We start from the raw sequence: 26,667 nt of genomic DNA, 5'->3' as shown, positions 1-26,667 counted from the left end.
AAAGTATACATATCTTTCAGAGGAATGACCATTAAACACTGACCATAAAAATAGTCAGTGGCCATCGTTGTATGAGTGAAATATTCTTGAGTACGGCGCAAAACACCAATCAAATAAATAAATAAATAAATAAAAAAAGTATGATTTATTTTAAGAAGTTTTTCCAACCTAGCAAAATGCATTTCAAACTTTGGGTTCTAAGGTGGCCTTTGCAGCCCATACATGGATCAGCGACGTCACATCAGGTTTTTGCCAGGTAACACATACAGACAGCTAGATTACATCATTCAAAAACAGAACTACCAATGCATTCGCCAAATGGACTTTGAAAAGTTATTTTAATAATAAAAAAAAAATGGATGTAACGTCACTCATACCCTCTAGGTCACAACAGACCACTACAGAAGCTGATAATTTTAATGCCAAAGAAATAAATCATAATTATTTTCCTGGACACTGTTTGATGGTCTTTCATCTGATTTATACTTCATTTCAGTGTTTTCTTTGCCTTTAATTTACCAGCATGTGTGAGCTTTTTGAGAAGACTTACCACTACTGCTTAACTAAGCATATTTTATACCATTTGCAAAGAAATTAAGATAAAATTTACAATGAGTAAATGACCTTTTTTAATGCACCAAAATTTGCGCAGGTTTTTGAACTGAGAAATAAATAAGACAGATTGCACACAGTGAACTTCATTTTCAAGTTGGACTATCATCTTAACTGAACGCTAGCACTTTCACAGGCAAATATTTCTTGCATAAAGATACAGGCAGGCAAAAGGCCACTCACTGGCAAACTTCAATACAGCTCTTAGTTCAACATACATTGTAATTCCACCACAATTGTAAGTACTTTGTCCTTCCTAAATGATATTATGACAACAGATATGCTGTTAAATTTAGCTTCCTGATGATGCACAGTGAACTGATAAACCCACAGACATACCACTTCATCAACGCAGCCATTTTATCAAATTTAAAATCAGGTCATATCAACCTGGGCATATAAAAAATGCTGTATAATTTAAAAAATATGAAATGTATCACATTTTGACTTTTCCACGTTATACATGTATAAAGCTTAACATCTGTCAATTTTCATTAAAAGAAAAGACAACAAATTATATAACTTTAGTTAGTTTGGAAAAGTCGTACAAACAGGCCCGATCGGCCATAGTTAGAAGTTTAACTTCTTGGTAACTCAAAAAATCAGCTTTTAATCTGGAATTCTTACAAGGCCATGGGACACACCAATGTTAGAGCAACCAAAAACACACCATGTCACTCGGGTTATAGAAAAAGCTGGTGCATTTAATTTACCCAGTCTGCGTAAGATTGCTTATTTTGAACAACCTTGTCTCGGTTACGCAACATCACAAAAATAAAATAGGTATTTTTTTCAAATGTTATGTGGGGTACTTTATTAATACATACATATGTTTGATCTAGTGTTTTTTTGTCCTTTCTTTTGATTTTTACACTCCACTTCTGAACTGCAAAACGCATTAGGAGGCCTGCAGCACTTAAGTTTGGAGTGGACAGCTTATCTGGCAATATGTAACAGTTTATCTTAATTTACTGTGGCAGTCATCTCCAATGAATAGTACTGTGAAATGTGGTGCAACTACGATGTTCATTAGTAAAGCTATCTGTCAGTGGCAGGTGACCACCATTAATCACCTAAAACTCCAACTTATATTATATTAATTTTACTCAAAATTATACTTTATATTAATTTACAGTGTGCCTAATTATTTTGCTTCTCTGGCAGAAAAAAATCTATTTCGCCATTTATAGTGCTTTTTCATTCAAAGTACATGGCTTGCATGTATGTGTGGGTAAATCGCAATAAAAATGTCCCTTTACTGATAAATATATTTCTCCCTTTGTATCTCACTTTTATTTCTTTGCATATTAACCAATCTGTGGCAAGTAGTCATCACACACTGTCTAACCAATCTGTGGCAAGTAATCATCACACATTGTCTTAACCAATCCGTGGCAAGTAATCATCACACATTGTCTTAACCAATCTGTGGCCAGTAATGATCACACATTGTCTTAACCAATCTGTGGCAGGTAATCATCACACATTGTCTTAACCAATCTGTGGCCAGTAATCATCACACACTGTCTTAACCAATCTGTGGCCAGTAATGATCACACATTGTCTTAACCAATCTGTGGCAGGTAATCATCACACATTGTCTTAACCAATCTGTGGCCAGTAATCATCACACATTGTCTTAACCAATCTGTGGCAGGTAATCATCACACATTGTCTTAACCAATCTGTGGCCAGTAATCATCACACACTGTCTTAACCAATCTGTGGCAGGTAATCATCCCACATTGTCTTAGGATTTACAGATAAAACCTGGCAAGTTACTGCAATGGACGGAATTCTACGTTAATGCCTGAAAAATATATGATCTCTTGTACCTACAAATACACTTAGTTTTATCATCTTTCACCTTTTTGAAACAATCAGTTACCTGTGACAAACAGTTCAAGCTGCCTGAACACTTACCAGGATCTGCCTGAGAAATATTTCAGTTGTACTGTTAATGTTTAAACAGAATTAAGTTTCTTAAATCATTTTTCACATACCGGTAGTACACTTGAGCAATGAATATATTTTTTCAACAAAATTATCTCAACATAAAATAAATACATTTCAAGCACAATCACTTTCTCAGAACAAAGAGCACCGGTTAATTTCTGTAGCAAGCTTCTTGGAAATCTCCTAAAACTTTCTTGTCCAGAGCATACCAACATACAAGGCTTTACAGTTTCACATATAGCATGGTTGACAAGTAAGCTGGTGAAAAAGTATGTAATATTTTCCGATGAAATTGATGACCAGCTTTACACCAACATCCAAAACATTTGTGAATAAAAGAATAACAACAGAAATATCAAAAGTGAAATTAATTAGAGATACAGACACACATTAATGTATCTGATATATGGCTTTGTGTTGGAACACCACAGCTGATGTCTTTTCTTGGACGGAAAATTGTGTAGATTGTACAGTTAAAGTAATTCAACTTGGAAACAAAATCTAGTAGTACTTATATATAACTAATTTTTACAATATACATTTCCCAGTCCATGAAAAATATGTGTCCTGGAAAATGGCATTTGAAGTCTATGTCAATACTGACATTACTGAGAATAAAAAAACATCAAAAAAACAGAATCAAGTGGACGCCCTATTAGCACATTTGAGAATCACCAATCTATCAACAGGATCATCAATTTCAGAAATAACAACAATAACATACATATACAACCCTGAATAAAAGAATTTATAAAACAATTAAATTTCAAGAAACAATATTAAAGGAAAATTAATATTGAAAGTAAAATTACTTTAAGATTAACTCTGATCTGTGTCCTTGTGACACAAAACCATCCACTGATGTTCATTTGAAAAATCAGGACATTCAAATAAAACTATATCTGATCCATCAGCTTTATCTTCACTTTTCAAGTCATATCACATATTGAAGAGCAGGTCCTTCAAAACCAATCCAAAAAGAGCACTGTCAAACATCAATAGTTGCCGGCTACTGAAGCAACCAAAAACAAAGCACCATCTTTATGGCCTACCTCTGTTACCATGACAATAAGGTCTGTACCAATGGACACCTGAGACCATATGCACCTGTAATGTAGGTGTATAGTAGGTGTTCATTACCTTCACATTCAGGTATCTGTTACCACGACAACAAGATTTGCACCAATGTACACCAGAGACCATATGCCCCTAATGCAGGCGTTCATTACCATCACGTTTGGGTATCTGTTACCATGACAACAAGATCTGCACCAAAGGACACCACTGACCATATGCCCCTGTAATGTAGGCATTCATTACCATCACATTCAGGTATCTGTTACCATGACAACAAGATCTGCACCAACGGACACCAGAGACCATATGACCCTGTAATGTAGGTGTTCATTACTATCACATTCGGGTATCTGTTACCATGACAACAAGATCTGCACCAATGGACACCACAGATAATATGCATCTGTAATGTAGGTGTATAGTAGGTGTTCATTACCTCCACATTTGGGTATCTGTTACCATGACAACAAGATCTGCACCAATAGACACCAGACTGTAACATGTAGGTCCTCCGCCTGTAATGTAGGTGAGCACATTAATTAAATCAAAATTTGTGCCCTTGCATCACAGTATAAATTTGATTATTTGTACTGCCAGGAAAGGAAAGGTTCATTTAATCATACATGTAATTCCTTTGTTAATTCGCCAGAGCTCTGCTCTTCTACCAACAGGCTAGCGCACCTTGATCAAGTGTGTCAACAGTAGCCTTCATGATTAAGAAATGGGCACTGTGCACTAAGCTTAAGCCTCTGTGTTCCACCTCTCACTGTAATTCCAGCACCATATGAAGTCTTCTGCCACATTAGAAGCAAACCTTATCAAGTAGATCCCTCAGCGTACACAGCTGACAAGCGGCTATTACATCTGTCAATAGCACTGAGCTGGAGAAACTGTTGTTGTTGTTGTTGTTCTTCAGGAAGAAGCTGTCCAAAGGCTGTCAAAGCATCAAATTCTCGCTGCGGTGAATTGTCCACATAAGAGCCTACAAGTCAAGATTATCAAAATATGAGCATAAGCACTGAAGCTATGGTGTTTATGCTCATATTTACATTTATTTATTTCATTGGTTTAATTTTAACTCCAAACTCTATAATTCTTCACTTATACAATGGCAGTCAGATCAATGAGCACCAGAAACTGCATTCGCTAATAATTTTTATGTAGGCCTAAATGGAAGACAAATTAAAGTGGAAACCTTTGTTTCTATATGACCTTCCAAAACTGCAGTTTTAATACAGTCATTATTTAACAATTAAGTGATTAAATCAATACAGATTAGCTCAGAGATTAGCTTTTAAGACAAAGGGGTTGTGGCAATGGTATAGCTCTTTAAGAGTATCATTCCACTGAGCATTTAAACATATAAGAGTATTTCAATTGTGTTTTTTCTTGCAGGCGTCTTACCAGCTCCATTTGATAAAGCTCTCTGCATTAATTCACTTGGTAGACTCGCTAAATTTTCCTCAAATGTTGGAATTGGAATCAGATTGGGCAATCTGTGGCCACTGCTGTTGTTGTTGTTCAGAAAATTGGCTTGTCTCTGCTGGTAATATTGCTGGCTGAAACCTGGTAAGAAAAAAAAGAAAAATCATTGAGGTCCCTTGGAAAGGCAGTTTTGCTGAAAATCCACCCAAAATGTCTGAAATATTCTTCATACTACACGTAAATTTTCACAACTTTGACAAAAATGGATAAATTTCAGTCTGAAGATTGTGATAAAAATTTACATACCTGTTAACCGGAATTTTCCTCCCTTGTGTAGGTTAACACAAATAATTTTCATGAGTTTCTTTTTTAAGCAGAATTTTAAAAGATGATACATCTCTTTTTTTTTTTTTGCACACAGAAAGGAAATATATTTATATAATATAGATAGTATATTGAACACTGAACTACTGAAAGGACAATTCATTGCCAGCTTTCATTTTCATATCACTCTCTGGCATGAGCTGGTCCATCTCGCCTTCACGGCTCTTGTAAGCCGCAGATATGGCAACAGGCATGCTTCAAACATTTCAAATATCTCTCAGATCCAATACCGCAACAGGTATAGGTACATGCTTAAAGTGTAGAAGAGCTAATATCTGACAAACACAGAGAATTTTGAAAAAGTTTGAAAGTAAATGTGTACATTTCTATTTTGTCAATATCTAAAGTGGTATACTATTAACATTCTGTGTTGCTGACAAGTTAGCCACCTGGCTCAATCTTGAAACGCATACAGTTATCTCTTGGACATGGTACCACTGTTGTCTGAACGTTTATTTACCCACTATAGTGTCTGTGAAGTCTGAGGATGAGGTATATCTCTGTTTACAAAGCAGAGAAGGAACTGGCAACTTTTTATATGTCTCTTTCCGAAAATGTACAAAGCATAAATGATACATTTTAGTAAAGTTAAATTACATTCAGATACAAACATACATTACATAGCAACTTTATTTGTTGGCCTTAATTCTTGCAGTTTGCCATTTTTTTTTACAAATCTGGATGCTATTCATTTCTTTTGCTCTGGTTTTATTTATTGATCTGATCTCTTTAACACATGCAATAACTTTTATACCTTGTGTATTTCCCTGCTGAGAATAATAGAGCTGTGGAGCTGTCCCCTGGTGGTAATTGTACGGAGGAGGGGGAGGCAACTGGTTGTTGGCATTGTTATAATGACCAAGTCTGTTATAGAAGGAATTCGGCATTGGGCGTCGACCTGGAGTCAACATTTGAGGAGGGTTTGGCGAGAACCCACTGAAAAAAATCATCAGTGCAAAATGAAATGAAATTATGTTAACAGACATTAATAACATTCATAATATTCCCATAGTCTGAATTAGAATAAAAAGTAATTAATTGACCATTTTGGCAACTGCCAGTTAAGATAACAACTATAGTAGATAGATGAAAAAATGTACATTATACTGACAACTGCAAACCAAAGAACAAGTCATTAGGAAACTATTCAAGTTCCCTTGCCAGTTGATTGTCACCAAATGTAGTACGTGTGTGACGATTTATATCTTAGCAGATTTTACAATTTGATTGGATTTATTTGATTGGATTTATTTATTTCATTCGTGTTTTACACCAGATTTAAGGTTAATTCACTTATTTATTTGGGGCCAGTATTATTGTGAGAGAAACTTGATCAGAGCTCGGAGGAAACCCACTAACCATCCAGTATATAAGTTAATAGAAACTATATGCATGGAAGTATAGTACTCAAAAAAGGAGGAAATATTCTACATAAATGAGCAATATTCAATGTTTTTAATTAGATTAACAGTTTGCCAATAGCACTGAAACATCTGATAAAGCAAATGATGTAAAAGTTAAATGTGTAGAAAATGAAAATTTACAAATGTGTCCCAACTAGATTCCTGTATAGCCGCTGAACAATATTGTGTCATTTCATGCTTTTGACAACACATTGTGAACAAGAATACTTCCTTCCTTAATATTCACTCACAATAATTACCAGTACACAGTCATAGTTCCGAGAGACATAATCACAACTGGTCTACTCCGAATTTTTTTGGAATAGCGTAAGATATTTAGCTGACCTCTCATTAGCCTCGTCAACGACGCTAAGTGTTGTACCGGTGTTCATGGGACTTCCACGCATGCTGACAGGGGACTGGTGATTGCTGATGTTGGTGGAGCCACCAGTCGCTGTCCCGCTACGACTTGAATGAGTACTGGAGAAATTCACACCTGTTCATGACAAACAGATATGTTACACATAAATACAGGTAGACTTATTTCAGTGGTGTTTTACGACGTACTCAAGAATGTTTCACTTATACGACAGCAACCAGCGCTGTGGGGGGAAGAAACACGACACAGTCCGGAGGAAACCCATGACCATCCACAGGTTGTTGGCTGACCCTCTCACAGCAACCGCATCAGTGAAATGATCCTGGAACATTACGCTAGCACACTAACCACTAAGCAAATACTGATAGAGACATTGACTGTGAATGTTCGAGTACAATATATGGTAAATAACCAAAATTTTTTCCCATGACTAGGCTGCTGAGAGTTGTTTTGAGGTTTGTTTGGAAGGTAGGATGATATCCTACTGGAAAATGTAAATAGCACTCCCCGAACAAAAGTTTTATGACATTTATATGCCTAAATGCCCCTACTGGGTGAAATATTAGGTAATTTACTGTAATATGACACAGGGTGAGATGGTAAAACATAAAATTTGTTTCCTGGATTGTGATTAAAAAAAACAAAAACAGAACTCAAATGTTCCCATTACACAACAGAAGTTAAGAATAGGGGGGAAGGCGTGAAAACTCCCTGCTGAACCCTTCGATGTCTACTGATATATCAAATGGTTTTGTATTAAGTCAATTACTGTGATTCCTTAACCTTTTCACATGTTTGCAAGGTGTTTATATAAGTATATTCTGAAGGCATTATTCTGTGTAGACTGATACAAATTATACTTTTTGCGAAGCCCCGAAATTGGCCAACGCAATCAAGATGTAGTTTTTTTGTCATCAAAATCAAATGGAAGATGCCTGAGCACAAACTGAACTCTAATTCGCTCTTTGATATGTAAAAAGTTGTGGAGTTAGGGTAAATGATTTCTTTCTTTTGTTTAAAAAAATAACAATCCTAAACCCGCACATTTTTGCACAGGTACAGGTACTCTGATGCTGAGAGAGCAATCATAACACTTCAGGTGTGCTGTTACCTGGGGTGTATACATGTATCTGCATGCTGTTATTGTATGTATGCAATACAATGACCTTGTTTTTATTTCTAGGGTAAGTCCATTTTACACAAAACCTGGTCAACTGTTTGCATTTCTGATCTAAAACGTTTTTGTCAGATGTATTTATTGGTTCTTTATCTTGCTGCAGATGTCAGGTGCCGGATGGGTTGACAGGTACGTCTATATATAAAACTGTCATGCCACTGTTAAATGTATATCTGTCATCAACCAGTACCTGGCTCAAGTTTCTAAACCCAGTTCACCGTAATGACTGGCATTGTCGTCATGCATCAGCCCTTCTGAACAGCCAATGGCAACTTGATTTGTCAGCTGTGTATTTGATTAGACTTTTTATAACTGGCATTTAGTCACTGTCCAAAGATGTCTGTCACATTAACACTAAAACATTCATCGTTGTTGACTTTGGCCATATTTCAGTGATGCCTTAATTACAAGATGTCTCCTCTGAGCAGAATAGGGCATTCATTATACAACTGCACCTGACATTTTTATTACCAGATAATGTAGCCAAGTCATGGATCATTACTATCATTGAGCTGGGGATCATCTCCTGATCTCTGCACAGTTTCTTGGGTGTAGGAAATCTACCGGTACTGACTAAAAAGCCGTTAAGCATCCAACCTTCACATCTGTCAAATTACAATTTTTCAACTACATAACCAAATCTGCCTCGTCAAATTTGAATGTTACTTTCATTTCAGACCGACCTCTATATTTCCAAACAGTACTAATCACCCACACCTTGACTCATGGACCCACCAATCAGAGCATTAACTTGCTCACATTACTCTTCACAGCTGAACTAAAACAACCATACAAAGCAAAGTAGTACTGTATTTCATTTACGGTTTAGCATTTTTCAGGTGATCCTGATTATTTCACACACCTTAAACGGCCTCTTGAAAGTTATTTGTGAAGTTTGATTAATTTCTTACCAGAATAGCTTAAGTGTAGAAATAGAAAGTATCATTTTAAGGCCTTTATGTGCTTCTGAAAGTTGATTTAAGGTGAAGCACAGGGCATTATCACATACTTTAAGGTGAAGCACAGGGCATTATCACATACTTTAAGGTGAAGCACAGGGCATTATCACTCAGACCGATGTAAGAATACCGCATCCATATGATGCCGGTCAGGCCGATGTAAGAATACCTCATCCATACGATGTCAGTCAGACCGATGTAAGAATACGTCATCCATACGATGTCAGTCAGACCGATGTCAGAATACCTCATCAATACGATGTCAGTCAGACTGATGTAAGAATACGTCATTCATACGATGTCGGTCAGACTGATGTAAGAATACGTCATCCATACGATGTCAGTCAGACTGATGTAAGAATACGTCATCTGTATGATATCAGTCAGACCGATGTAAGAATACGTCATCTGTATGATGTCAGTCAGACCGATGTAAGAATATGTCATCCATACGATGTCAGTCAGACCGATGTAAGAATACGTCATCTGTATGATATCAGTCAGACTGATGTAAGAATACGTCATCTGTATGATATCAGTCAGACTGATGTAAGAATACGTCATCTGTATGATATCAGTCAGACTGATGTAAGAATACGTCATCCATACGATGTCAGTCAGACTGATGTAAGAATACCTCATCTGTATGATATCAGTCAGACCGATGTAAGAATACGTCATCTGTATGATGTCAGTCAGACCGATGTAAGAATACGTCATCCATACGATGTCAGTCAGACCGATGTAAGAATACGTCATCTGTATGATATCAGTCAGACTGATGTAAGAATACGTCATCTGTATGATATCAGTCAGACCGATGTAAGAATACGTCATCTGTATGATATCAGTCAGACTGATGTAAGAATACGTCATCTGTATGATGTCAGTCAGACTGATGTCAGAATACGTCATCCATACGATGTCAGTCAGACTGATGTAAGAATACGTCATCTGTATGATGTCAGTCAGACCGATGAAAGAATACCTTATCCGTATGATGTCGGTCAGACTGATGTAAGAATACGTCATCCGTATGATATCAGTCAGACTGATGTCAGAATACCTCATCCATACGATGTCAGTCAGACTGATGTAAGAATACGTCATCCGTATGATGTCAGTCAGACCGATGTAAGAATACCTCATCCATACGATGTCAGTCAGACTGATGTAAGAATACGTCATCTGTATGATGTCAGTCAGACTGATGTAAGAATACGTCATCTGTATGATGTCAGTCAGACTGATGTAAGAATACGTCATCTGTATGATGTTAGTCAGACCGATGTAAGAATACGTCATCCGTATGATGTCAGTCACACTGATGTAAGAATACCTCAGCCATACGATGTCAGTCAGACTGATGTAAGAATACGTCATCTGTATGATGTCAGTCAGACCGATGTAAGAATACGTCATCTGTATGATGTCAGTCAGACCGATGAAAGAATACCTTATCCGTATGATGTCGGTCAGACTGATGTAAGAATACGTCATCCGTATGATATCAGTCAGACTGATGTCAGAATACCTCATCCATACGATGTCAGTCAGACTGATGTAAGAATACGTCATCCGTATGATGTCAGTCAGACCGATGTAAGAATACGTCATCCATACGATGTCAGTCAGACTGATGTAAGAATACGTCATCTGTATGATGTCAGTCAGACTGATGTAAGAATACGTCATCTGTATGATGTCAGTCAGACCGATGTAAGAATACGTCATCTGTATGATGTCAGTCAGACCGATGTAAGAATACGTCATCCGTATGATGTCAGTCAGACTGATGTAAGAATACCTCATCCATACGATGTCAGTCAGACTGATGTAAGAATACGTCATCTGTATGATGTCAGTCAGACCGATGTAAGAATACGTCATCTGTATGATGTCAGTCAGACCGATGTAAGAATACGTCATCCGTATGATATCAGTCAGACCGATGTAAGAATATGTCATCCATACGATGTCAGTCAGACTGATATAAGAATACGTCATCTGTTTGATATCAGTCAGACCGATGTAAGAATACCTCATCCATACGATGTCAGTCAGACTGATATAAGAATACGTCATCTGTATGATGTCAGTCAGACTGATGTCAGAATACCTCATCCATACGATGTCAGTCAGACTGATGTAAGAATACGTCATCTGTATGATGTCAGTCAGACTGATGTAAGAATACGTCATCTGTATGATGTCAGTCAGACCGATGTAAGAATACGTCATCTGTATGATGTCAGTCAGACCGATGTAAGAATATGTCATCCATACGATGTCAGTCAGACTGATATAAGAATACGTCATCTGTATGATGTCAGTCAGACTGATGTCAGAATACCTCATCCATACGATGTCAGTCAGACTGATGTAAGAATACGTCATCTGTATGATGTCAGTCAGACCGATGTAAGAATACGTCATCTGTATGATATCAGTCAGACTGATGTAAGAAGGAAACCTGCTACAAGTAGCTGAGTACAAGTGCACCTGATAACTATCAAATAGGGCCTTGTCCTATAACCAACAAAAACAAGATTTAAGTCTGTGAGCCAACTGATAAAGAGTTCATGACACAAGCTGATCTGTTGGGGCAGGAAGTGAGAGCCATGTAGGTACATGTAGTGGACGACTTCAAAAAGAGTAATCCTGATCAGACTTGACAGTCGTGCTGCTGTTCTAAACAACAGACCGTCGGCTTCTGTAGTCAGCAAATGTGCAGAGGAGATGTCAAAAGTGTGTCACCCACCTGGGTATATATCACTGGAGGTACCGGGCACGGAGTCATGGGGGGAGCGTCCCAGGCCGCTGTCACTGTGCTCCATGGGGGATCCCTCAGCACGTGCTGCTATGGCCTGTATCGTCAGGCAACTGTTCAGCATATCCGGACTGAAATCTCCCTCCTCCTTCGTCTTTAACTGTTTGAAAAACACTTTTATTCATTTATTTTGTTTTGAGCTGGATTTCATATTACACACTTATGAATATTTTACTGATAGTTCTCAATTATTACAATGCTTGCCAAGTCTTTGTACATTTCATACAAGGCCACAAACAATCATATTTACATTTGGATGCTCCTTTCAGTATGTCTCCTAATTTGAGATAAAATTTAGAAATTGTGGAACTATATTTGGCTAAGTATGCAATCAGAAAACAAGGAAACTGATTGCACGAGTATAAAAAAATAATATTAAATCATACATTATCAACATCAAATTAACCAGAATAGGACCATTTTCCAAATGTTTAAGTCCTCTAATCTTAATGTTGTTTCGGCCTTTGGCTCCAATTTGGGCACGATTATGGGCATAAAAAATTGCCTGCATGTGACCCTGTAACGGATGCATAATTTCTGACTGCGGTTGTATGTCAACCATTCAGTACATGTACTAGCCAATAAATGTTTGAGAATATCTTCATAATAACCCACAATAACCCACAGTCTCTCACCAATGCAGTCCCTGTGAGTTCAAATTCAGCTCATACTGGCTTCCTGTCCAGCCATATGTGGGAAGGTCTGTCAGCAACCTACAGATGCTTGTGAGTTTCCTCCCACCATGATGCTGGCTGCCGTTTATTAAGTGAAATACTCTTTGGTACAGCGTAAAACACCAATCAACCAAACACCCATTCTTCTTGCGCAGAGAAGAAACTGGGCAGATCTACATCCATTATACACTGCCATTTTTAACAAGATTCTTAAACATATTTATACTTACATGTTTATCAGAATTAATGGATATTGTTTTGCTACACAGTATGTCCTATTCAAGTTCACTTATAACTGGAGACCTTAGCTACACATTATGTCCTATTCAAGTTGACTAGTAACCGGAGACGTCAGCTACACATCACGTCCTATTCAAGTTGACTAATAACTGGAGATATCAGCTACACATAATGTCCTATTCAAGTTGACTAATAATTGGAGACTTCAGCTACATAATAATGTCCTATTCAAGTTGACTAATAACTGGAGACCTCAGCTACACATAATGTCCTATTCAAGTTGACTAATAACTGGAGACTTCAGCTACATAATAATGTCCTATTCAAGTTGACTAATAACTGGAGACTTCAGCTACATAATAATGTCCTATTCAAGTTGACTAATAACTGGAGACTTCAGCTACATAATAATGTCCTATTCAAGTTGACTAATAACTGGAGACTTCAGCTACATAATAATGTCCTATTCAAGTTGACTAATAACTGGAGACCTCAGCTACACATAATGTCCTATTCAAGTTGACTAATAACTGGAGACCTCAGTGATTTCAATTTCTACACTAGCTATAAATAATTTGCCCGTACAGATCATCTAAAGTAACATTAGGGCACATACATTGTTTTCCAACTGTGTACTCGCCAGTTAACCCTAAGGACTTCAGGTTTACAGGGTTATAAATTCTTCCAGTCACCACATAGTGACTAATGAATTATGTATGTTAGATATAAAAGAAGCCATAAATCTCCCAACAGATATTCTCTTCTACTGTATACAGTCAACCTGTATGAATGTATACAGTTGAATTTAGAATAGACTTTATTCCTTTTATTCAGGTATCTCTGAAGTAAGTACATTTGGGTATACATGTACGAGTATAAACCCATAATTGTAGTGAGGCGAACAATATATTTATTTATTTATTTGATTGGTGTTTTACGCCATACTCAAGAATATTTCACTTATATGACGGCGGCCAGCATTATGGTGGGAGGAAACTGGGCAGAGCCCGGGGGAAACCCACAACCATCTGCAGGTTGCTGAAAGACCTTCCCACATACGGACTCTTGGCTGTATGTATCAGGAATGAATATAATTGTACAGTATATACACATTTACATCCTTAAGTCCAGCTCATACTGGCTCCCTCTCCGTGGGTTTCCCTTGGGCTCTGCCCGGTTTCCTTCTAACATAATGCTGTCATATGACATTGTATAAGTGAAATATTCTTGAGTACAGCATAAAACGTTAATCAAATAAATAAATAAATCATTTACATTCACTGTACTGGTGTACGTCTTCTGCAGAACAAATACATACATGCAAAAATGGATACAATATTCAATGCATGTTGAATTTAGATCTTTGTGTTGGATTCCTCATTCTTACTCTCATGCTATACATGCAGCCTAAATAACACACTGACATTAGCCCATCTTATACTCACATACAAGCTTTAAAAAACCATAGAAATCTGCTTTTGGAGGCAATATATATGTGTTTGTATCAACAAGGCATTGTCCTCTGACTGAACACACGATAGAAAAGGGTAATTCTCGAGAAAGAAGGTGGTATTATCGGGTTTAAATGTCAAACAGTTTAGTTCTTGAAATGTACATGTAAAGGATTCTTAACCTTAAAATACTTTGTACAACATGTACCCCTGAAAAAAGATTTTTTTAGTGCAGAGATGATGGCTAGAGTGTGTGGAGAGTGAAGCTCTGGGTAAAGCTGTCCGTTAAATTTAGACAGAAACCATTAAAGTGGCAGGTGGAAAGCTGAGCAATCTGTGGTATCAGATAACAGCTTCACACCTAATTCCCTGATAGCATCAACTTCACTATACACCATATGGCTTCAAGACAAGTACACATCATCACGTAGTAAATAAACGCAAGGGAAAAGTTGTCTCGCATTAACAAATGCCAAAGATTCACTACACATTTTGATGTCAGATAGAAAGGAAATAAAGACATCAGACAACCTGAAGAATGCATGATATCAGGCAAAGAGAAGACACAAAAATGTAGAACATGTAACAGACAGAAGACCCAGGAATGGAGGATATTGGACAGAGAAGGACCCCACAAGTGCAGAACATCAGACAGAGTAAAAAGCCAAAAGTGTATCATCAGACATACAGTGGGCCCAAGACAGAAACCCAAGAATCCAGGACATTAGACAAAGAGAAAACCTAAAGGTGTATGGTATCACAGAGAGAGAAAACCCAAGAATACAGGACATCAGACTGAGAGAAAACCCAAGAATACAGGACATCAGACTGAGAGAAAACCCAAAAATACAGGACATCAGACTGAGAGAAAACCCAAAAATACAGGACATCAAACAATGAGAAAACACAAGAATGCAAGACATCAGACAGAGAGAAAACCCAAGAATACAGGACATCAGACTGAGAGAAAACCCAAGAATACAGGACATCAGACTGAGAGAAAACCCAAAAATACAGGACATCAAACAATGAGAAAACACAAGAATGCAGGACATCAGACTGAGAGAAAACCCAAGAATACTGGTCATCAGACTGAGAGAAAACCCAAGTGTGTAGGACATCAAACAATGAGAAAACACAAGAATGTAGGACATCAGAGAGAGAGAAAACCCAAAGAGAATAGGACATCAGACAGAGAGAAGAGCCAACAGTGTAGGTCATCTGGCATAGAGAAAGCCCAATAATGCAGGAGAGTAGAGAGAAAACCCAACAGTGTAAGCCATCAGACAAAGAAAACCCAAGTGCGCAAGACATCAATCAGAGAGAAAGCCCAAGATTGCAGGACATCAGAGAGAAAACCCACACTGTAGGTCATCAGACATACAGAAAACCCAAGAATGTAGGACATCAGATAGGGAGAAAACCCAAGAATGTAGGACATCAGACAGGGGGAAAACCCAAGGGCGTAGGACATCAGACAGGGAGAAAACCCAAGGGTGTAAGACATCAGACAGAGAAAAAAACCCAACGGTGTAGGACATCACAAAGAGAGAAAACCCAACAGTGCTGGACACCAGACAGAGAAAAGCCAACACATACATATCAAATGTGATATCAGACCATATTATTAAAAATCACAACAGAATTATTTCTGGTTCATAACTTACTTATAAGACTTAAGAATGGTTCATGGCAATGATAAAAATTGAGCAACAAGGTATGCACCATCTCAAAGGACATTTCATGCTGGTGTTTTTGTATAATGTCTTATAGGGCCTACATTAGCACAGTGAATAAATACAAATTAAAACTGAGATTATACAGTGTTTTATGAAAGATCATTTATGGGATTACGGAAACAATGCTTGCTCTTACTTTCACAGCCCCAATAATGATTACTCTGTACCTACATGTATTACTACTATATACCTCCCTGTATGGGCACCTTCTGTCCAGCCCATAACCCCATACACATACCTTCTTGCGTTGTTGTTGTTCTCGCTGACTATGGTTTTTCACATGCTTCCTCAGAGAGCTGGGGTCTGTGTATCTTTTGCTACATCCTGGTATCTGGCACGCATATGGTTTCTGAGGACAAAGATACTGACTTTGAAAGTGAAGTCTCCACCCTTCAAAATCAAATGTCTACAATTTCCTACTTGTAACATTCTTACTCCTATTTCTCAAACTTTTTTGAGAAATAAAATTCTCATTTACAATTTCTGTAAATTAAACAGACCACACTGTTTAAGTGAATCATAAAGTGGTAGGATTATTTTTGTAACCAAAATGTAGGATAAGTCTATTTAAACTGGTTTACAGCACAATTATTAATTTTTCATTATTGTTTTTATATATACATTTATTATAGGGTATATATTGTTTCCAACACATTTACAGTCACTTGCACACACTAACCAATGACAATAGGAAGTCCTTTCAATTTTTCATTTATCTCAATAATATACTCTATGAGAAAACTTTCACTTAAGGTTGGAGGAAACCAGAGATACAACATTACGATAACAGAGTGATGTCCCTTGGTAAACCAGGGGTTTTAATGCAGTATGGTATACATAATATAGAAAATTAATTAAACTAGATTAGGTTAATCCTCTGAATTATGTCTCTGGGTAGGGCTGAGTATCAAAATAATGTTATTCTGTCAGTAAGACATGAATACTGCCATGTTTAAAGATAGGCAAGTTACTTTAAGGTGCTGTAAAGCAGTGATATGTTTTCAATGGCATATGTGACTCGTCATGATGTTGTAATTATGTAACTCAAAAACTCTATGCTGAGTGAGATAGATACAGTCACAGAATCTAAATAATATGGCATTAGACTGATCCACCCACACATCCTTAAATAATGTATCACGATACCCGTACTAAAACAACCACACGGCCTGGAAAATTGTCAAATGATAGCGTGCTTAAGTGCAGCACGTTCTGAAAAAGGTGGCCATGATAAGGAAGTAATACTGCCAAAGTAGTGCTTTAAGCCATAAGCATTCATTCATTCATTCATTCATTCCTCAAAATGGTACATAAAAACTGTGCTTTTATTATTTTTGTTATTACCCTGAAAATAGTCGTTTTGATATGGCTGCAAAAATGTTGAAGTTCAAGTGGCGTTTTAAGCCTCAATCCTTCACTGATTCCTGAGAACAGCACAAGAACTGTGTGGTAGTGAGTTTATGTTTTAAGCCACAATCCTTCACCGATTCTTGAGGACAGTACAAGAACTGTGTGGTAGTGAGTTTATGTTTTAAGCCACAATCCTTCACCGATTCTTGAGGACAGTACAAGAACTGTGTGGTAGTGAGTTTATGTTTTAAGCCACAATCCTTCACCGATTCTTGAGAACAGTACAAGATCTGTGTGGTAGTGAGTTTATGTTGTACTGTGTTGTGCTTTACTGAACCACTGACCGTGTCAAGATGTGTGCGCTGGTGTTTAGCGCGGTCTGAGGAGTTACTGAAAGCCTTCGCACAGCCAGCATGGGTACACAGGTACGGCCGCTCCCCTGTGTGGGAGCGCAAGTGGATCTTCAGGTTCTCCAGACGGGAAAATGCCTTGGTACAGCCTTCAAACTGTCAACACAAAACATCTACGTACAGTAAATTCATAGCCAGTTTATAACAAGGTTTGTACAAGCTTTTACCTACCCAAAATTCATGGACGAGTTAAGGTCATAGTTAACGGTAGCCCCCATAATTCCTCCACCTTTTCCCATATGAAAAAGCAATTTTAGTGCAATTTATGTACCTTCGTAATTTGAATTTGGAAACAAGACCACACTGGTTGGATTGGTTAATTTCTGGGCTTTACAAAGGTACCATTTTATCAGTCTACACAGAGTAATACTTTCAGAAAATGTCTGAATAAACGCCTTGCAAACAAGCGAAAAATGTTGAAGAATTACAGCAGGTCTATATCCACTGAAATCTTAAAATGATTGTAGAGGCATTATAAAAACAACACCTTTTAATAAAACAAATTAGAATGCAATAGAAAAACAAATATAATCAGGCTGCAGCATACATATATCAATATCTGCACAACAACGGTTTTAACACATCTATCTTCAAAAATATTTTGGGTGTGTTGAAAGCATGTGAAATTGTATTGCTGCACATGCAAGGCTTGTACGTCCCCCCTGAGGTCAAAACTGCCTGTTAAAAACAAATTCACTTGGAGTTTACATTGACTATATACACAACATGATCCAGAAACCATTTTACATTATTTAGTCACCAACATGTATATTCCTGTATTAAAGTGAATTTACCAAATAGCTCCAAGACACCCCGATATGTATATATACGTGCATGTAAGCAGTTGATCACATATATGCAATTCCTACATGTATAAGAACGTGACTGTGCCGTTCTCTGACATACACTTTTGATTTTTATATCTGACGCATGTTAACTTTGGTCAAATTACCTATCTGAATTTCACAAGAGACCACTGCAGAGATGTTTACTTTACACACCTGGAGCCAGCCAAATTCTTCACATTCAGAAGAATTTATAGTGACATACGAGTGAATGTACATGTCCCACATCATGGACTAAGATTGAAGAACGCCCAATAGGAGAAAGTCTAGAAACAGCAGAGTCATTTCAATTTGTACAAACACTATCAATTTTGGTTGTGTTAACTTGATTACATTGCACTAATTGATCGTTCAGCTGTAGGGTCAAATACACCGCAAGGTAAACAAATCTGACTATTTTTTTTTTCATCTTGTTATAAAGAATTGCCAATTTGTGGTTACTTCAGGAGCTTGTGGTTGCATAATGGTAATATACAATGAAATGATCCAGGGAGTGGACTACGTGACAGACTCGATGGGTCACTGTGCAACACTCAGAAGGACGCCTGGCACGCGACAAAAAACTTTACCTCCACAAGTGAAGAGTGCCTAAGGCATTTGGTGCAGTCTGGGAGAATTCACAATCTTAGACACAACATAAATAAAACACAACATAAATAAAAGCCACTGCATATATGGCAATCCAAAGAAAAAAGCCATTTGAAGAAATGACAACAATTTCAATGAGGAAATGATGTTAAGAAAAACAAATGCTGATTAACAGAAAAAATGTGTACCAAAAGGCACTGAAAATGAGCAGTCAAATTTAACGAGACCTTGCTGAAAGGGCAATGGGTACAAGTACTTGCACGTAATTGTATATCAGTAATGCATTCCAGCAAAATGCACAGGGTAGTTTCTGCATGTTTAAGTTTTGAAATCTTTCAAATCTTTTTACAATTGGACGTCACACCCCAAAATGATATCACACATTCATACATTTCAAAGCTATAATTTGTGACATTTACTGATATCTTACAACTTAATTAAGTCTTTATATTTTGGTGTAACATATGTAACTGTAAGCAGATTGATGACAATTTATATATCTGTAAGTGAATCATATAATTATGCCATCTTTTTGTAGGTCTTGAAAGAATTCCTTCGGGCTTTTTCAATTTATGGTCAGTTATAAATAACGGTCACAAAAATTTGTCATTTATCGTACTATCAAGCTACAATTTACACAAAAACATATCCTTGATGATCCTTAATCTAGATTACCAGATACAAACTATATTCAGAAATTCGGGGTCTCTGTGGGCGAGGTGTTAATGTTATAGCGCAGAATGACTCCGAAGCCTTCAACCAGTGTGGCCGCTGTACCTTCAAGTCCAGCTCATGCACTCTGGTCTATGTGAGAAGGTCTGTCAGCAGCCTGCAGGTGACTGTGGGTTTCCCTCCCCCTAGGCTCTTTAAGAGAAATAATCTTGAGTACATGCAGTGTAAAAGTCACCACAGTCAAATAAATAAATAAATTTTAGAATTTTTTTTTAAGAGTCAAATAAATAAAATATATATTCAGGAATATGCTTGTGACCTCTTTTTAGCCAAGTCAAATTAACAATTCAGAGCTTTACAAGAACACTCCTGATGCTGGAGAATTTCCTTCAGTCTGTTTTTTCTTAAATCTACGCCACAGTCATGCTTCTAGCATTTACAGGAATGACAGTCGTAGAACATGTGACCCTATGCGACCTGTGAAGTTTACATGCACATCTACATCTGACTAACTCTCCACACAGGAATTCATATAATGCTGTGTTCATCATATATTTTTAAATTGCACCATGGCACCTGCTGTTTACCATCATGCCTCAATCCAGGAACGAACCATATGTAAATAGCACAGTCCTCAGATACATGTATTGAATGTATAAACAAGCGAGTCTAGATCAAAAATCTCCCAAATTACTAGATATTCTGCAATGTAAAACTGTACTATAACTAGATGTCATAGGAGACTAGTAAAACAGTAACAGCAACAATCTGCCCCACATAAAAGGTGGAGAAATAGTGAGTCATTGAGTCATTACTCCAGCTGTCTTCAACATCTGCTTGTCTTCAAACTAAGCTACAAGGCAGAACCCAGTAACATCTGTATACACATGCCTAGTACATCTCCACGAACATTGCCCGCCCCATTTTCTCCTCTCTTAACTCTTTGTACTCTACATGTAGCAATATTAGGACAATGGAGAGAGATAGTGATGAAGGCCTAAGTACATGTAACTCTGTTTACCTTTTCTAGGCTTGTCTATCTTACTCAGAAGTTCTTATTACTTTTAAAAAATTTTAAAAGAGGCTTTTTTATTCTTGAATTTTTCCACAAGTTTTCAGGCGGTAGATCATCTGATCGTATAAACCAGTTATAAAATGAAAGTGTGTAAGTACGAGTTGGTAAATGTATGTCACATTATTTCTGGTATGTCCATCCTTTTTGCGAAACAGTGCATGCATGTACAATCCATTCCATGCCACTGGCCTTCACAGTACTTTTTCCATGTCTGTATGTTTGCTTGGTATTCTATACCATACTTAACAACTTTATATAATTTGATACGATGACATGGAGTCATTAGGTCTGTGCACACACTTTGTGCATGAATAATGCCCCCAAAGCACGACAGACAAACGAAACCCAGCAGTCCTGTCTCCTTGCTCTAATTTATCAGTTTTAATACGGGTGATATGACATTAGTCCGAGTACACTGACTGTTGGTTGAGAAGTATTCGGATCTGAATATTTCTCAACCAACAGTCAGTGTACTCGGATTAATATGACATGATCTGGGTTACTGTGTGCAAATGTTCAAATATGTGCAGTACAAAAACTACCCCAATGCATAAGCATGAAGCTACTTTAACCAAAACGCCTCACGTGGGTTCAATCCCAGCCTCAGACAGTGACTTTGTGGACTCCCTTGTTTTCATTGTAAATGAGCCAATGGTTGCTCTCCAAACCAGGAGAAGGCCATGCATGGTGGAGTGGTTTAATCACTAACTACCACCTAGAAGTCATGGGTTCAACCCCGACCTTGGAATGAGGATTTGTACATTTACCATTCTCAATGTTTGCAGAGCATTTGTAGGACGCCTGCCCGACTCATCCTGTGAATGAAGGAGCTAAGGTATCGGATACAGTTAGGTATAACTGTCCAGTGTACACGCATGTGTGTCAGGCCGAGGTGGTAAGCATGACAATGCGGCGCAATTACTCAACAATGCAGTCCCTGTGAGTTCAACTCCAGCTCTTGCTGGCTTTCTCTCAACAATATGTGGGAAGGTCTGGCAGCAACCTGTAGATGGTCATGGGTTTCTCTCATGTTTCCTCCTACCAGAATACTGGCTGCCATCATAAAATATTCTGGAGTTCTGGAATACCATTAAAATACATGCAAATAAATAAATTAATGTATACATGCCCCATTGCTGAGTGAACCTGGGGGGTTGAGGGTTAATATAGGTAAGTGATCCAGCAGACAAAGAACTGCACACAAAGCTCCACTGTGTACAGTTACAAATGTCTAGTACATGTACCTGGACATTACCTTTAGTGTACCTTCACTATATTAGCAGATGTAATATAAAGTATGAACATTAAGAGAAGCTATGAGAAAAGACAAGATATAATATACAAGCCTGAGTTATTCAGGAAGTGGGCTGGAAATAGATCTGAAGAGTGAACAGCCATTTTTATCTGGGGTGCTTGGTAGCTCAAGAAATCAATGTTTATATTTTAGTTATGCAACATTGCAGAAATAAAAAGTTGTGCTTTTTAAACTTTAACTGCGCAAACAAATATACATCGCAAGGTACATGTATAGTAATGAATGTATCCACCCCAAACACATACTGTATTTCACCTTGCATGTAATTTTAGCCCATAAAAATTCACTTTCAGAACAGGACGTTCTTAAAATAGTACTTTTAATGCCAACAGCTTTTCTAATAAGAAATGAATCAAACTGCACAAAAACATGTACATGGACCCTGTGTAAGGTGGAAGAATCAAACTGTTAAACAGAATGTTTAAACTGAAAAAAGTCTGTGGATGGTCGTGGGTTTCCCCCGGGTTCTGCTCGGTTTCCACCCACCATAATGCTGGCCGCCGTCGTATAAGTGAAATATTCTTGAGTACGGCGTAAAACACCAATCAAATAAATAAATAAATTGAAAAAAAAAAACATTTCAGTCAAATTTTAGGGGAATGATTGAAATGGTTAATGCTATAGAATCAAAGTCCAGCCAGGAAATAAGGTTTAGGTTAGTACAGGGCATAAGTGGTAAAATTTCCAGTTACCCACTTTATTAGGAAGTCACAATGCAAATTTACATGGCAGTTTTGTCCTGTACCAAACAGTTGGTCCCCGTCAAAATACTACTTGGGGCAGGATACTGTCCTTGTCTGCTGCTAACTGCCAGCCTTGTTATAAATCTCTGAACTATTATTTGGAAAGTCTCCTCTTTGGCAGGTTTAGTTTCTGATGTACAGCAGGAACAAGAGTGCTCGCCTATCCTTAAAAGGTGCCTACAAAAGTGTCTACAATAAGTGTGTCAGGAGAAAGGAATGATTGCACACATTACAATGGTATACTTCAAGCTTACACAGATGGAGACTGAGGTGGAACATTTGTGCTGCATCATTTCCACCCCAGGTGGCCACAACCACATAAACCAAATATCTACCCTGCTCCATATACTAGTCTGCCTCTTGTGTACACTGGAAAGAAGGTCAGGCTGAATCAGTTGGTTACAAAGCTATTGCTACAACTCCAGAACAGATGTACTCAATCACCTGATACTCCCATGCTTCACACCATTCAAGAATGCAAGTCTGCCAACTGTGAAAATTTGCTGACTGACAAGGAATCAGTGCCACAAGTGTTAGCATCAAGTTAATATCATTGAAAATGTGTTCGATGGTATCAAATTTATTCATTTGATTGGTGGTTTATACCGTAGTCAAGAATATTTCACTTACATGGTCTCTGCCAGAATTATGGTGGGATGAAACCTAGGACCCATCCGCAGGTTGCTCAATAATATCAAAAACTGTTAGACCACTCCAATATTAAACAAACCTTAAGAGAACAGCAAAATGGTTGACTTTACGGCAGGAATAAAAAATTTCTGCTGCAATTTCATTAGGACAACCACAGATGCAGAAATGGCGGGATTCGAAAAACAGTATTGACTGGTGAGCAAATATAAAAATGTACTCGCCAGCACGACAAAGTTTCATTTGACCTACTCTCCACATTGGAGAAGAAAAACAGGCATAAAATCCTCCTCAATAAATGATGTCTCCTTGCTTGCCTTGTGAACATGAGTGGTGAGAGCTCTTCAAACGGCTCTAGTCATTGGCGTACATTGCCATCGTACTCTAGAATACAAATTAAAATACACCACGTCATTATTTTTTTTTTTTTTTAAACTTGCCGATTCAGTGGCTGAATTCACTTCTCGTTGTACTGTCAAAATGAATTCCACTTAAATTTGGTTTCTGTCCACTTTGATGATCTCTAGATAAGGTTATAGGTCATATCAGGTAAGGTCCATGTTGTATAGATAAGAGATCTAAAAGATCTACATGCTCAAAGGGGCATAACTTGTGATGGTGTGCATGTCTGGTCGTAACTATCATTCAGTACTTTCACGTCCATGTTAAAGCTCACTGAGAATTTTTATAAATTTATACCCCCAGCCAGCTTGCCAAGTGAACAACATGCCTACTGGCTGAGCTGGAGACCGATGTTCTTCATTTCCTGACAAATAGCTCAAGGTCTGAAACGCTGTCTTGGAATAGGTACTCTTGTCAAATTTGGTGGTTTTCGTTTTAAGGAATTTTTTTTTAATCAGTCAGCTGGCAACTCTAACTCTGAACCCTAGCTGCTTTATGATAAACTTGCAACTTTTGAGAACTAGGATCTGTGCAATATATCCAGAAAGTGTAATCTCAGATAATGAACATACTGTAGCTTCCCAAATGACATCTCCTAATCAGTTTAGAGGATTATAGCCACCTATACTTTCATGCACCCATGATACAGGTGTAACATGTAGCTCTATACATAGTAACATGGTTGACGGAACCGCAAGCGTTAACAAACAGACAGGTCAGGTCAATACTGAAGTAAAGCCCACAATAATCCCAAGTCATCTGATCATCTCAGAACATATGCTATTATAAGACACTCTTATCTCCTTCTGCTAAAATAAATCAGTGCACAGCACCTAAAAATGACACAGATTTCAAAAATCAGGTCATGGACGTGCAGTCCTTCAGTAGGAGGTGACCAACACAGTTCTCTATAAGAGAGCAATAAGGATAAAGACCTCACTTAAACACAGGATGTTTTCAGCCTGTTATCACTGTTGTCAAACTTCCTTTAACCATTTCTTCGCCTAAACGCTATCACAAAAATTATGCCACATTAAAAATCTATTACAGTATTTTCTTCCACTGTTATTGTATATGCCACATTAAGGAATTTCTTATTTATACATTGAGTCAATAGAAGTCAGTTGTATGGATGGAGAACTGCTAAAATTGCCTTATGTGTGAAATAGGGATAAGAAATATGAAGGAGAATTTTATAATGAAAGACCATAAAAAGAGAGTATCTACAATTGCTTCTTGTCACCAAAGCCCGTAGAATGATGGAAGCAGAGGAGTCTGGAAAATTAGTTGTCAAAGACTGGGATTGAATAAGTGCATCTCAGCTACATATACAGGTAGCTTGAAAGTGCTTTAACCATGTGATCCCCACCACCTTGTGGCTTAAGTTTTAGTCATATTTTATTTACTTACTTATTTGATTGGGGTTTTACACCGTACTCAAGAATATTTCACTTAGACAACAGGGGCCAACATCATGGGGGAGAAAACCACAACCATCTGCAGGTTGCCAGAAGACCTTCCAAGGTACGACCTGACAGCAACCGCATTGGTGGGAGCCTTCTGGGATATTGCGCCATGCTGGAGTGCTAACCCCCTCAGCCACTCAATCATATTTGGAAATATATTCAGTCTAAAATCCACAGGGTGTCTTTTTGTAAACTTCTGTGTGTCAGCAAAATAATAATCCATAACATTTCTCATCCAAAATCAATCTTTACATTTGAAACAAGAGAAAACCAAAAACTTTGGTCTTAAGCCTTTCATGTATTTCATGCATCTTACATGTATACCAACCGGAAGGACATGTTGGTGGGGCAATGCAAGATGAGGGTACATGAAAACATTAGGTTTGAACTTCCCTACTTTAACAAGAATAAAAGATACTTGATGAGAACTAATTAGTAAAGAGTTATGCTCTGACTTGTGCATCTTATATCACATATTATGCACATACTTACAACAGCCGTTGTGAAAACAAGGCATATGTATAGGCCTTACAAGTAGTAAGGGTTTTCTAAATGCAAGCATAAAATCATGCCACATTCACGTGGTGACATTTGCCATATCGGTTAGTCAAGTGAAGATATGACAAACGCCATTTCCTTTAGGTCACAGAACTTGACAAATCACATGGCACATACACGAGTCCTACGTGTTTTTTTCTTTTGAAGAGTCAATATGAACGGTGCGTTTCTACAAATATTTCATCATAAATCAGGACTTTATTGGTAAAGGTAAAACTTTATTGTCCCTTGAACATACATGTATGGTGTTACATGTAAGTCCAGGCACCTTAGTACAGCTACATGTAGG

The 26,667-nt window shown here is 37.6% G+C and overlaps 2 protein-coding genes across 2 annotated transcripts in view; both read right to left on the bottom strand.

Annotated features, from left to right (window-relative positions):
* Nucleotides 1-2,269: 2,269 nt before the first annotated feature.
* Nucleotides 2,270-26,667, bottom strand: part of LOC135470835 (zinc finger protein GLIS3-like) — a 69,150-nt gene continuing 44,752 nt past the window's right edge. The window contains exons 4-10 of the mRNA XM_064749880.1: nucleotides 18,001-18,162; nucleotides 16,545-16,655; nucleotides 12,134-12,302; nucleotides 7,203-7,353; nucleotides 6,209-6,390; nucleotides 5,050-5,211; nucleotides 2,270-4,627 (exon numbers count right to left, since the gene is read on the bottom strand). Of these exons, the coding sequence (XP_064605950.1) occupies nucleotides 4,464-4,627; nucleotides 5,050-5,211; nucleotides 6,209-6,390; nucleotides 7,203-7,353; nucleotides 12,134-12,302; nucleotides 16,545-16,655; nucleotides 18,001-18,162 (1,101 nt within the window). The 3' untranslated portion in view covers nucleotides 2,270-4,463. The remainder of the gene's footprint in view (nucleotides 4,628-5,049; nucleotides 5,212-6,208; nucleotides 6,391-7,202; nucleotides 7,354-12,133; nucleotides 12,303-16,544; nucleotides 16,656-18,000; nucleotides 18,163-26,667) is intronic.
* LOC135469702 (uncharacterized) lies at nucleotides 9,664-10,287 on the bottom strand. The gene has a single exon (XM_064748264.1). It carries the CDS (start codon nucleotides 10,285-10,287, stop codon nucleotides 9,664-9,666), a length of 624 nt encoding a protein of 207 aa, XP_064604334.1.

This window comes from Liolophura sinensis, chromosome 7 (genome assembly GCF_032854445.1).
Source record: "Liolophura sinensis isolate JHLJ2023 chromosome 7, CUHK_Ljap_v2, whole genome shotgun sequence".
Taxonomy (NCBI): Eukaryota; Metazoa; Mollusca; class Polyplacophora; order Chitonida; family Chitonidae; genus Liolophura; species Liolophura sinensis.
Note: the sequence above shows the minus strand (reverse complement) of the source record. Positions and strands in the feature narration are given on the sequence as shown.

Bases quoted from the DNA above. Each gene is read 5' to 3' on its own strand.
- LOC135469702 (XM_064748264.1), bottom strand. From the start codon at position 10,287: ATGACGTATTCTGACATCAGTCTGACTGACATCATACAGATGACGTAT.